Source organism: Dipteris shenzhenensis, chromosome 7 (genome assembly GCF_047967505.1).
Source record: "Dipteris shenzhenensis isolate YYH24624 ecotype China chromosome 7, Dip_SZ_1.0, whole genome shotgun sequence".
Lineage (NCBI taxonomy): Eukaryota > Viridiplantae > Streptophyta > Polypodiopsida > Gleicheniales > Dipteridaceae > Dipteris > Dipteris shenzhenensis.
The window spans coordinates 10201087-10214021 of record NC_141602.1 but is presented as its reverse complement, the minus strand read 5'-3'; the positions used below and the strand labels follow the sequence as shown (position 1 = coordinate 10214021).

The 12935-nt window shown below is 47.6% G+C and overlaps 1 protein-coding gene across 1 annotated transcript in view; it reads left to right on the top strand.

The window, feature by feature from the left end:
- Positions 1–12935, top strand: part of LOC147899930 (5'-3' exoribonuclease 3-like) — a 115805-nt gene that overhangs the window by 17804 nt on the left and 85066 nt on the right. The window contains exon 9 of the mRNA XM_087376974.1: positions 7376–7453. Within this exon, the coding sequence (XP_087233100.1) occupies positions 7376–7453 (78 nt within the window). The remainder of the gene's footprint in view (positions 1–7375; positions 7454–12935) is intronic.

Below are 12935 nucleotides of genomic sequence, written 5' to 3'. Positions count from 1 at the left end.
TCTGTATCTTCTTCTTTATCAGATAAACCATCCAGGAAAAGAAGGAAACATAAGAAGCATAGGAAGAGTAAGTCTTTCAGAGAGACCAAGGAATTCAAAGAGGGAGGTAAATCTGTCAAGTTTATGACCTATAATGGACAATATGGTCATACAGACAAAGCATTGCAGTTCATCAGGCAGTTTGATGCTGCATTCGGTACAAAAAAGTTTTCAGAATCTTCCAAATTAAGAATGGTCAGTTTGCACTTGAAAGCGAGAACTAGTGCATGGTGGAGTGCACAGACCATAGATGGGTCAGCCCCAAAGAGGTGGAAGGACTTCAAGAAAGCCTTCTACCAGCAGTTTATGCCTAAACAGTTTAGAGATCGTGTTCTTCAAGATTGGGATTGTTTGCATATGGATGCAGGAGATACAGTGGATGTGTACAACCAAAAGTTTTGGGATGCTTATTTGCAAGTTGCACCTTTCAAAAAGATCTCCAAAGGAACCCAAATGAGAAAGTACAGAGCAGGTCTCAATCCAAGAATTCAGGCAGTAGTGAATGCTTTGGGGGCAAAGAACATTCAAGACCTTATGCATTCAGCTTCAGTAGCTAGTCTTGTGCCGTTACAAGATCCATCCACAGTACTATCCTTGCATGCTGGAGGTGCTGAAAGGAAGAAAACTGATTTTTCAAAATCAGAAAAGAAAGAGTATCCCAAGGTTGAAAAGAAAGGGTTTCAGCCTTAGAAGTCGAGGGGTACTCAGTTTTCAAAGTCATATAAAGGCAAATCCCCATTCACTCTTGAACAGAGAGCTGAATTTCGTAGAGATGGGAAATGCTTTAGATGTGGGAAAGAGGGGCATATGCTGATCAAATGTTCCAAGGGAATCCAGTGCAAGTTACTCCTTTGATTGGAAAGCTTCGTGTCCATGTGCAGAGCTATGTAGATCAGGAGGACTTCTTAATCTGTCCTCTCAAGCAGCATGATGTTGTACTTGGTACACCGTGGTTTCATCGAAAGGAAGTAACAATAGAATACCCTGAGAGGGTGCTGAGTTTTATCCATAGGGGGAAAAACCAGCGTCTAGTTGCCAGGAATAAAGGGGAGACTATCCCCATTGTATCTGATGTTACATGTGGTAAAGCAATAAAGTCTGCAATTTCCGCGTACATGGTTTTTGTAAAAGAAAAAGAGAATGATATGCATGCTGAAATGAATGATGCAGACAAATATAAATTTCAGTTTCTTATAAACTTTAAAGATTGCTTTTCCGATGCTTTGCCAGGGGAGCTACCCCCAGAGAGACCAGAGGATCATAGATAGAGTTAATGCTTGGTAGTGAGTCACCAAATAGACCACCTTATAGAGTCAGTGCGACTCAGAGAGAGGAGATTATGGCTTAGGTGCAAAATTCTAGGGGCCATAGCCTACAGAGCTAGTATCAGAGGTTCCACCAGAAGTGGATGAGTTGGAGGAGGTCCTTCAGCCAGAGCAGATTGTGTACCATACTGTACGCAAAGGCTCTCAAGGCAAGGAGTTTTACAGGTATCTTGTAAAATTCAAGAATTATACAGCATTGGATGCCAAGTGGATGGATGAAGACATGTTATCCGATCATCCACAACTTTTGGATGTTTACAAGGAAGCTTTTCAGTTGAGGTCAATTGAATAAAAGCCGAGGGGATGTCACCACAATGTAAATATCCTAAGTTAAAGTACAGTTGACCATTTATCTGATCATAATTAAAGAGTTTTCATATGTGTTAATTATGGTCAAAGAGTTCTTTTAATAGCCAAAGAATTGACTACGGTCAAAGATACTTGACTCTGGTCAAGTAAGCCTGACTTCGGTCGGGGAGACTTGGTTTATTACCAAGAGGGTTAACTACGGTTAACTAGAGAATCACAGAGCTGACTACGGTCAAAGAGTGTTGACTTCGATCAATGAGACTTGGCATGCGCTAAGAGGGTTAACTACGGTTAACCAAGATGTGCCAACTTCGGTTGGAGAGACTTGACTATAATTAAGGCGTCTTGACCCTTGGTCAAAGCCTCTTAATTATAATCAAGAGTGTTGACTGCGGTTGAACAGAGAATAAACATATATTTTTATGTTTGTTATGTGTGCACATGTGTCCAGTGGGGACGCCCACCATGACTAGAATTAGTCCACAGTATGTCATTTGCATGCAAAGCGCTAACAATTAATGGGTACCATGGTGGTGCGCTTTAATTAATTGTTGTAGGTACTAGGAAGAGTGATTTTCCTAAGCGCAATGGAGCCTAACAAGCATCTAGGGGGCAGTTCGCATGACCAAGTGCTTCGAAGACTCCAGAGTTGCCCTTAGTGGCATGTAATTAGGAAAGTAATGTAGAATTTGACAAGTGGCTTGTTGCCAAGAAAGAGAGCCTAAGAGCTCATGTAATTTCATTCACGTCTTGGATTTTGTATGAACAGCTTCCATGCTGAACTCTTGTACTCAGTTTTTCTCTCAAGTAATAAAGTACCTTCGGGGGGGTCCAGCCCGACATGTTGTCCTGGGCCCTAGCTGTTTGCAGAGTGAGGGAATGAGAGAGTTTGAGAGAGCAGAGTGAGGAAATTGATGCTGGTGTTTGTCGTAGATTACAAGTGCACAAATTAATATGTGTATGAGATGTCTTGAGTCTCATCCTTTAGTTGTTGATAGCACACACACATAAAAGTACAAACCCCTACCTTCCCTTTCCCGCATTGTCTACATTTTGCAGCTCTCAGTCATATTGTGAATTTGAATTTTGAAATCACCATTTTCCTGATCATTGTTTATTAACTCCACTGCAATCACTGGAGATTGTAAGAATGACGTGTACATGAGACAAATGAGTCAAATGTCTTTATTTAGCTACACTACTACCTTGTAGTGAGGCTCATGAAGACCCAGTTACTTTGTACGAATGTAGCTTTGGTTCGCCACTCACCTTTAAAAGTGGCATTTTTACTGACAACAAAGAACATTTATAACTTTCAGCTTAGCAGTTTTCGTTACTCTAGTGAACTTTGTGTTTTGTAACGGAAACTCACAGCTTGTTATCACATAAATCTTAGAGGCAATCATCGTTTCATGAACCATATAGCTCAAAGCAAGTTGGGTCTTTTATTAAATTGATTAGATTGCTAATGATGCATATTCTAAAGGGTCTCAAGCAATAAGCAGTCTGCTTGCAGCAAATACAGCTTATTGACTCTTTGGACAGCAGGAAGACACATCTCTTTTTTGATCCGAGATGAATAACATGGACTCGTGAGACTAAGAAGAGGCAAAACATAGGCAATGATGGTGGAGCTAAGGCAAGGCAAATCGCATTAGCAATACTAAGGCAAAGGCAACAGCACGTTAGCAATAAGGACGGCTGCATGTGGATGGCACAACTTGTGATGGCAGCTAAAAATGATGATGTTGCAGGTCTAAAGGCTGAAGGTTGAGCTTTCGATTCATTGTTGTGAGGAAGGGAACGGATGCGCTTATATAGATGGGAGTGAGTAGCATGGAGCAGTTAGTTTGGGCATGTTGGTCCAAGTGTAGGGAGAATTGTCAATTAGAGGAGATGCATAGTATGAGTTTATATCTACATGGCTAAGTCTTACATGCAGATAGGCACTTGTGTAGCATGCTTGTAAGCATGTGTACTTGAATGTGAATGAAGTGGCATTACAGCACCCCACCTCCATCTGTGTAGCCTTGGGACTACAGCGCAAGCAATTAATTGGTAGCATGAGCAGACATCAAAACATGCCAAAGTAGTTTGGTTGACTTCATCAGTGCTGATATTTGATCACTGACTTGATCGATTTAGTAAAGGGGAGGACCTAATACAGGACATGTGTCCACAATGCTACGTTTGCAGCTTCATTTAGAAGATGCCACCATATTGGCAACCATGAATAGAGGCCCAATCACCTTGTTTATTATTGTGGTGCAATCTCAAATAAATGCTGTGCAGATCGCCAATATCCAAGAGTGAGTAGACATGGTCATCTAGTTTCACCCAAAAGGAAGTGTGGATCATTGAGATTGCAAAGTTCTAAGGTAGAAAGATTGGATGGGTACAAGTCTATGAACCCTCATAGATACTAGATTTCTTTGCCTCAAGTCCTAGTGTTGTTTGATGGAGTAGAGTGATTTTATAGATGGTAGGAGTGAAGGACTGAATGTAGTTCTGGAACTTTGTTGGACTTTTCTCTATTTCCTTTGAGACACATTTCTCAAAGCAATTCTTAAGGTTGTGACATTATGTCACACTCTTGATTGGGATTCTTGCTTTGCACACCATTAGACTTTCCCAATTTTCTTGAGTACAGGACACTCATAGAGCGAATGCCTATCTGAAACTTTTTCAAAGCCAAAGCATCTCTTTTCTGTCATTAATCTGTCCACCACACGACATGATACAGCTCGACAACTACAGATACGGGACATCTTTACTTCTTATCGGAGAGATACCACGACTACTGGATATGTCCTTAGAGCTTTCGCACTGCCTACTGGAGCCTCCTGAGAGCTCTGAGAGTGTGCTTCTGAGTTTTTGAGATTATTAGTTTAGCTTAGCACTCAGCGAGGGCCTTAGCGAGCCCTTTGCTTCAGCCTGTGGCAGCTCGCTTGTATGAGCTACTTTGTGGATTGTACTTTGTCTCATAGGCCTGTGAGGCCTCCTGAAGACGCTTATATAACTTTCTCTCTCTCTCTCTCTCTTTTTCTCTTGTAGACATATGGGGCATTCAAACATAGGTTTCTCGGGGTGGAGCCATTGACATTCTGAAGTTGTCCATTCTTGTCGAAAGCTCTTCCTGGGCTTAAAAGAACGGTCTTTGAAATCCTTTGCTTCCACTATGCTTTGATGTTCTAGGATTTAGATTTCTTTCAATCATCTCTACCATCTTAATGCGTCAGGGCCATGGACTTCCACCTCATACCTTAAAGTAGGTTTGATTGAGGTAAGATATTTTGGCAACTTATCACTTTCCGCTTTACCCTTGAAGTAAAGTGATTTACCCTTGAAGTCAAGTGAAACTTTTCGAAAGCGAGACTTTCCTTCTCAAATTTCTGAAGTCCCTCTTATTTGAATGTGAGCTTCTCTTGATAATGCAAGGGAAGACTGTAGCATTGAGGAGATCTATAAAAACCTTGCCATTCCTTCACAGGATTCTCCTCACTTTGACGAACGTACCACAAAAATAAGGTATCACCCTTCTAAGTGCAAGGTTGCTTATGGGAGTTTATATTGATTACTCTTTCCTTGGGTAGAGAAATATATCTCAAAATGCCTTATGCAAATTAAGAGTTTAGTTGGCTCTCTAGATCGACCATATTTTGGAAAGTTAATCCTCTTCCTTCTCTCTGGGGTTGGTTGCTTTGTCTCATGCATGCTCCATATCTAGGAAAAGTTGACACTCAGTGGATTTCATCTTCAAGGAATGAGATATGGCACTTGCTACTGGTTTAAGAAACTTCCCATTTTAAGGGGGAGATCACTTATTTTGTGACAATTGAAATAATTTGGCATGAACAGAAATGGTTGTTGTCATGAATTGGCTTCAAACAAGCACGGTCGTTGGAAACAACTCGGTTAGAGGAGTTTGTAATGGATCTACAGAAGTGGATGTGGAGGCTCAAGAGGAAATGAAGGTGGACTAGGTGGTGGTTGATCTCATTATTATTCCAACCCATCTTATTAGTTGATGCTATTGCTTCAAAGCAATTGTAAAAATAATTTAAGGAGTCCCTTCCCCTACTGTCACTTGATGCAGATGCTAGAAGAAAGGGCGCTTTCTCTTGTATCTATCAAGCCAAGTGAGCGTGAAATTGGTTCAACCAAGGTTTCTAAAACCTTAAACCTTCTCCAGCAAAATGTGCCTCTTGTTGTCCTCATTACTCCTTAATATTCACTTCTTTTATGTGTTCAGCCCCAAACCAGACCTTTATTTTTTTCCTTGGGAATAAGTTTTCATACAGTAGGTACATATGCTGCCAAACATGCCCTTTACAATTTTGCTAAACGTTTTGTCATAACGGAAAACAGTGCCTTTTTTCCAGGACAGCAACGGTTTAAGGTCTCTTTGCATGGAGCCTTAAGGTACCCCGATTCAAGCAAGAACTTCACAGCAAAAACAAAGTGCAAACACAAGTGCGCAGAGTTTTATTTGCACTGTGGGGGGGAGGGGGGGGGGGTGAGAAAGAGTTAAAGAAAATCCTTATCTCCTCCATAGCCCAAATTTTGTTGGTTTGGCCTTTTCTGGAAAGGCTGGAAATTTGCCTTGTGAAACAGAAAATTGTCGTATTTCATCGCAAAAACTGTTTTGGGCTTGGAATTCCGGCGTGATTCTTTCCACACGAACACTGAATGTTGTTGCCATCCCTCACATGTCGCCAAGTTCATGCTCTCTTTGTCTTGTTACAGTGAGCTCTCTTTCTGCTACTGTTGTTCACACGTGGTGTCTTCCGCATGCATGTTGCGCTTGCCCAAAAAGAGGCTCCTTTGCCTAAGGTAATGTAACACTAAATAGCCTTTTCAAATTATAAAAAGGTACATTTTATGGTTATAATGTAATAATTTACAATTGTTCTAAGCTCTATACGAGCCATAGATCATATTAAATGCTAATCATGCTAGCATAACCAAGACTACAAAGTCATCTTTGCAATATTTGAATATATACAATAAACTGAATGCTCAGTAGAGCGCACTTTCATTGATGTATAGTCTTAGTATCTAGTCTTACAACCCTTCTTGCCTTGGGGTACGCACGTTCCCATTTACTAGGATGGGATTTCAAATATATAGGGTTATTTTGTGGCCTTGTGAATAAAAATTGACATGCCTTGTAAATAAGTGCAAAGTGTGTTATTGTAAATCGTGGATAGCTGATTCCTCTCTTTAAACAATTAAAATAATAGTGTTGTAACTCCACCCCACGGCTTACTTGAATCCTTCTCACTGGCATTCTATTAGGGTGGGCCCCCAAGATGGTAGATAAATTTAAGAGCGTATTTTCCTCAAATTATGAGGCATGTACTAATATGGCATGTTCATCTATAAAAATTAGTTTTTTTCTTAAAAAGTAAATTAATAGTGTTGCAACTCCACCACACGGCTTGCTCGAATCCTTTTCACCTGCATTTTGTAAGGGTGAAAGGGGCAAGCTTCTCTCTCCTATGAGGTGTCTTGCATTTCTCCTTCTTTTATGCATGCTGCTCTTGTACCTCTTTTTGAGCTGCATCGCCTTTGTGTGTGTGAATGTGTGAGTGTGATTGTGAGTTTGCGTGTTTGAGAGGGAGAGGTTTCTTTGTGTATATTTGCAAATGCAATGTTTGGTGTCTAAATAATGTTTTTGCATCCGCTATTTTCTGATTTAGGGAGGAATAAACTTGTTGATGGCGATATATAAGAACGAGTTTAGAAAGATGGGTGGCTATTTAACAAATGGTGGTGAGGTATGTCCGGACATTGAGGAGCTAAAATTAAGTAGCTAAGTTTGACACTTATTAAATAGTTGTATCTTTGATGCTGTTGTGACTGTTTTATATCTTGCATCTATCTGAGATTTGTGATGGATGTATTAATGAAGCTTGACAGAGTTGTGCACATTTCCTAATGTATTCTGAATTTGTATAAATTCAATGAGGTTGGTTTTGAAACCTGATTTTGATAGACTAAGTTTTGTATGTGGAGTCAGATGTTGATGAAATCTTAGCAGCATTAGACATTGCTAGGATCCTCTTAAGTTCTGGGGAATAAGAAATGGAAGGAATAAATTTTCACCATGTAGCATTTTTTAGGACAAAGGTTATAAACAGGGGCAACGATGACAATAGATACTCTGACATCTTTATAAGCCAAGAATGCAGCTTATTTTTTGGGTAATGATGGCAACATAAATATCCCTTTACTTGGTGTTGTCTCCCATGTAGTCCCATCAGCTCTTCTCTTCATTGCTGCTTTTCCCCTACGACTATTTCATATTTGTGTAAGCAATTTGTGCTAAATCCTTGGCCAATCCATTGCTGGTAGGAAGTTGTAGAGGCTTGCACCAAGCTACAGTGGGAAGGCTCTAAACTCAGCGAGGACTATCTGATGTGGGGTTGAAGGCCTATCGCTAGCATCCGTGAAAGCATGAGAACTTGAAGCCTCTCAACTCGAGCACAATCTATCTATGATAGGTTTGGCCCCAAACAAAGGCTGCCATACATACCCGCTGGATGGACCAAAGAGTCAATGAGAAGAGACTTGGTCTAACGATCTTGGAAGTGAGACTGAAAGCACTGCCCTATTGAGTCTAGCAAGTGCGTCCTATTCCTTGCTCAATCAAGCTTGTAGTGCTGGTCGCATCTTGAAGATCGGGCCAGAGAAAAGAACCTTCAAGTATTTGTAGGATGCAACTACCTCCGCCGGTAAATCCGCTGCTGAAAATCCTCTGAAGGGCTGCTAGGAGGGGCTGATGGATCTGATCCCAGAAGGAGGTGAAGAAAGCGCGAGAGAGCCCATCCTCGCCAGGGCATTTCTGCCCATCGATGGCCATCAAGGCCTCCAGCATCTCGTCAGTAGTGAACGGTGCCATCAACGTCGCTTGCATGCTGGCCTGAACAAGGGCTGGAATGTGCCTCCACACCTCCTCGCGGGAACGTCCAGTACGAGGGGCAAGCTGCTCCTGCTGGAAAAGAGTCCTGTAGAAGTCGGTAGCCAACCCCAAGACCTCATCCGGATCAGTAACGATGTGCCCCTCCGCTATCCTAAGACTCCGGAGCTGATCACCTGCTGCTCTCTGGCCATGCGTCCTGAAGAACTCCCTGCTCATCCGGTCGCCCTTCCGAGCCCAGTATGAGAGGGAGGCGTGATAGGAAAACTCTGAGCGGTGTTGGAGAGTCTCCTCAAGAAGGGCTCTGGCTCGAAGGGCCTGGATCCGAAGCTCCTCCGAACCCGGAGCTGCCTGTTGGAGTCGCTGAATGGAGGCGAGGTCCCTACGAAGAGCTCTCTCTCTGCCCGACCACTCCTGGCGAACCTGAAGGGCTGCGAGCTGGCAAATCTGGCTGGACTCCCGCAAAGCCTGTGCCATCGAATCTACTAGATCAAGCACTCGCCCCAATCTCTGTCCCAAAGGCTACCGATACTACTGCGCACCTCCTCCCTCGAGAAGATGGAATCGGGAATCCGGCACGAACGGGGAGGAAGGGACTGAGCTGCCGAATCTAATGATAAGAGCACAGGCGCGTGGTCGGAGAGTGTCGTCCCTGGCACTATACCCGCCTGACCACCTCTGCTGATGGCCCAATCACTGACATAAAATCTATCCAGTCTCTCCAGGAGTTTGCCTCCTTCCCTGCGGAAGCCCCACGAGAAGTCCAAGCTCCCGTGCCATCGGCGGAAGGACGGGTCTCTTGAGCTGTCCCTACCTCCTGTCGCGAAGATAAAGGAGTCCCAAGCGGAGTGCTCTGCCTGAGCCATACCTGTAAACTCTGGTCCTCTGCCCTGCTAGTCCTCCAAAGTCTCGAGATTGTTGAAGTCACCTCCAACAATCCAGGAATCCATGTCTGGGAGAATCCCTGTGAGTGTCCTCCAGAAAGTGGCTCTGCATCGGAGGTCTGTGGGAGCATAGATGTTGAGGATTCCTATTTTAGAACCCTCTAACTCTAGGCCAACTCAAAGTGCACGGCCTCGAATCAACGTACCATGACCAAAAACTCCCTGGGCAAACAACTCGCACACGGAAGTACAGACACCGCCACTCCTCCCCTGTGCACCAATCGAGGGCTCCCAATAAGTGTGAGAGCGTCCAGGGAGGATCTTCCCGCAGCTACGGGAATGAGCCACTGAAAGCTTCTGCTCCTGGAGCAGAAGTATATCCAAGCGACCAATCACTGCTGGCTGAAGTTCCTGTCTCAAGATGAGCTTCCTAGGACCACGGGTGCCAGAAGAATGAAACCCGTTCACGTTCCAGGAGACAAGGTGTAAGCTCATGATGAGGACTGGTAGGCTGCGAACAACTGTCTGCTCGCGGCTGATGTCGATGAAGAAGCTGACACTTCGGAATGGAGGCGCTGACGCTTTTGAGTGGGTTTGGAGGGGGAGGCGGGGTCGTCCTGCCCGTTCTTCAAAACTTTTAGCAAAGGCGTGAGGCCTTTAGTGCCATGGACAAATGATTTCTCGAGCCAACTCGAGATCTCTGAGGTAGTCATCCCGTAGAAGGCTCGGAGTTTCTGAGGAGTCCAGGCTCTGACATCCTGGGGAAGGGGCCACGACAAAGGGGGCTTGAGGATCACAATCAATCTGAAGCGCTTGGCGGCGTAGCGCCACCGCAGGGGCACGTCACCCTCGGACCATTGAGTCTCGAGAAGCTGTCCACCCGACGGGCCTATCCAGGAGCAAACCTGAGCGTGCGTCTGCTCTCTGAGAGCCCCCCAGACCGAGTCGTCTGTCCAAGTCTCGGTGCCGTCGCTGAGAAATGTGAAAGCAAAGCTAGGGCCATCCCTCGGTGCCAAGGCTGCGATCTTTCCATCCGCCCCTTTACGGAGCAGGAAGATACTGATGTTGAGACAAGCAGGGAAGGTCCCAAGGTCGGCCACATCCAAGTAATCCCAGGGACCAGATCTGTAGAAGTCGCGAGGAAGCTCTCTCTCCTGAAGCTGAGGCCCGCCAGAGTCTGCAACTGAGGGGGTCGGGCTAGCAGACAGGGAAGATTGCTCCAGGGGTGGTGTAGACTCGAGGTGTCCTGCCTGGGGTGGGGAAGGGGGAGGAGGCTGAGGGGTAGGCAACTCAGACTCCACGGAAGCGACTAGCGGGGGGGCGGAGGAGGGGGAGTGGGGGCTGCCCGCGGCTGAGGAACCATCGGTGCAGCTGACACTGCAGGAGAGCTGAGAGGGGCGGGGGGAGGGGGATGGGGCTGAAACTGGGACTGGGGCTGAATAGGAAGAGGAGGGGGCTGAAGAGGAAGAGGCGGGGGCTGATGTGGGTCGGGAAGAGGGGGGTGCGACTGGGGAAGGGGCTGGGGCTGAGTGGAAGGGGGTTGGGGAGCGGAAGAGAGGGGGACCTGAGGCTGCGGAGGGCGGGCTACAGTCGAAGGAGAAGCTCTCCCAGGACCCTGGGGCGGCTGCCTGTCAGTTCTCTGAGGCGCTGCTGCAGGTTGGGTAACCTCTGCCTCCTTGCTTTTTTCAGAAATCTTCTTATTCTTTCCTCTTTTCCTTTTGACCTCGGTCCAGCCGCCAGCCATCTCTGGACCGGACTCCGGCTGCCTCTGCTCCTCCTGACGTGGCTGCCCGGAGGGGGGGGAGGGGGCGGAGGGGGGGGGCGGGGGGGGGCCGAGAGGAGCTGGAGAATCGTGGATAAATAGTAGCCAGGTGCCCAAAGCCGTGACACCTCAGGCACTGGCCTGGCTGTCCTGTGACTACCATGCTCTGAGTAATGCTGCCAGCATCTGTCACGATCTCAATCACTGCAGGGAGAGTCGTAGGGTCTGCCACAGCCACACGGACTCGGGGGGCTCCTGCCGCAGTAACCGCGTCGACGAAAGTGTCATGCATTACCCAGCCAAAGTGGGAGCCCAGGTCCTTGACTATCGGCCGCAACTCAGCAACAAGGCCTGGAAAAGCTAGCATCACTGGGTGGCGAGGTATGCGGAAACGAGCATCAAAATCCGTTGCGCTGAATCCACGGTACCAAGGGACTATCATGATGATCTTTCTATCCACAGATGTGGGGGAACCAGCAATCAGGTTGCTCGCAGCTTTCGCAGTAGAGTTTAAGCCAGAAGATGCCCCTTCCCATAAGGGCCACCTCCTCGATGTGGCTGTCCTCTAGCATGAGAGTGGACTGGAGCCAGTCCCTGATGGCTGATCTGGAGGGAGAGTGTCCAATGACTCTGCCATAGACGGAAGTAAGGGCAAAGTCATTGGCAACCTCTTGTACCCGAGACGACTGTTGCTCTCTCAAGATAACGCGGTAGGCATCTGGAGAGGGAGGGTCCGGCTGGGCCTCCGGTTCCGAGCAGGGAGCCGCCATACCGCCAAGACAAACTGCGAGACCTCCGATGGAGAAGAGGCCGCCACCAAAAAAGGGGGGAGATAGACGAGGGGGTGGAGCCTGGGTGTGACGGAGAAGGGTGAGGCGAGATGAATCGAGGCGGGTGGGGGAAGCGGAGGCGAAGGCAGGGGCGGAGGCGGAAGGCGGAAGGGGTGGAGGGCGGATGGCGGAGGCGGAGGTCGAAGGCGAGGGAGAGGGACGGCGGTGGAAGCGAGGGCGGGGAGGGGCGAGGGCGAGGGGCAGAGGGGGAGGGGCGAGGGCGAGGGGCAGGGGCGGAGGTCAGAGGGGCGGAGGGGGGTGAAGGGCGAGGGCGGAGGGCGGGGGGGTGAAAGGTGAGGGGGCGGGACGGAAGGGCGGAGGGGCGAGGGGCGGGCGGGCGGAGAGCGAGGCGAGGGGCGGGGGCGTAGCGAGGGGCGAGGCAAGGGGCGGGCGGAGGGGCGCGGCAGGGGGCGGGCGAAGGGGCGCGGCGAGGGGCGGGGGGGTAAAGGTGAGGGGCGAGGCGAGAGGTGAGGCGAGGGTCGAGGGGCGGAGGGGTGAGGGCATGGAGGCGGGCTGAGGTGGGGGGTGTGCGGCGAGGGCGAGGGGGGTAAGGCGAGAGCGAGGGGGGCGAGGGCGAGGGAGAGAGGCGAAGGAGGGTAGGGAGGTAGAGGCTGCGGAAGGGAGGGAGCGGGGCTCGCAGGAGCTTGGTTCATGGAATCTCTTGCCTTGTGAATGGAGGTGATGGTGTCAAGGGTGCAAGAGTGAGGGAAACCAGCACAAACCACTTCGTTAAAAAGCTTTGCTAAGATTAGGGCCAAGGTACTTATTCACCAGGTGCCCATCAAGGACCTATCAAGAGCTGCCCCTTTGGAACATTGCCTGCTTTCCCTCCTTGTGGGCGACATCTTGCTGTTTGCAGCAACA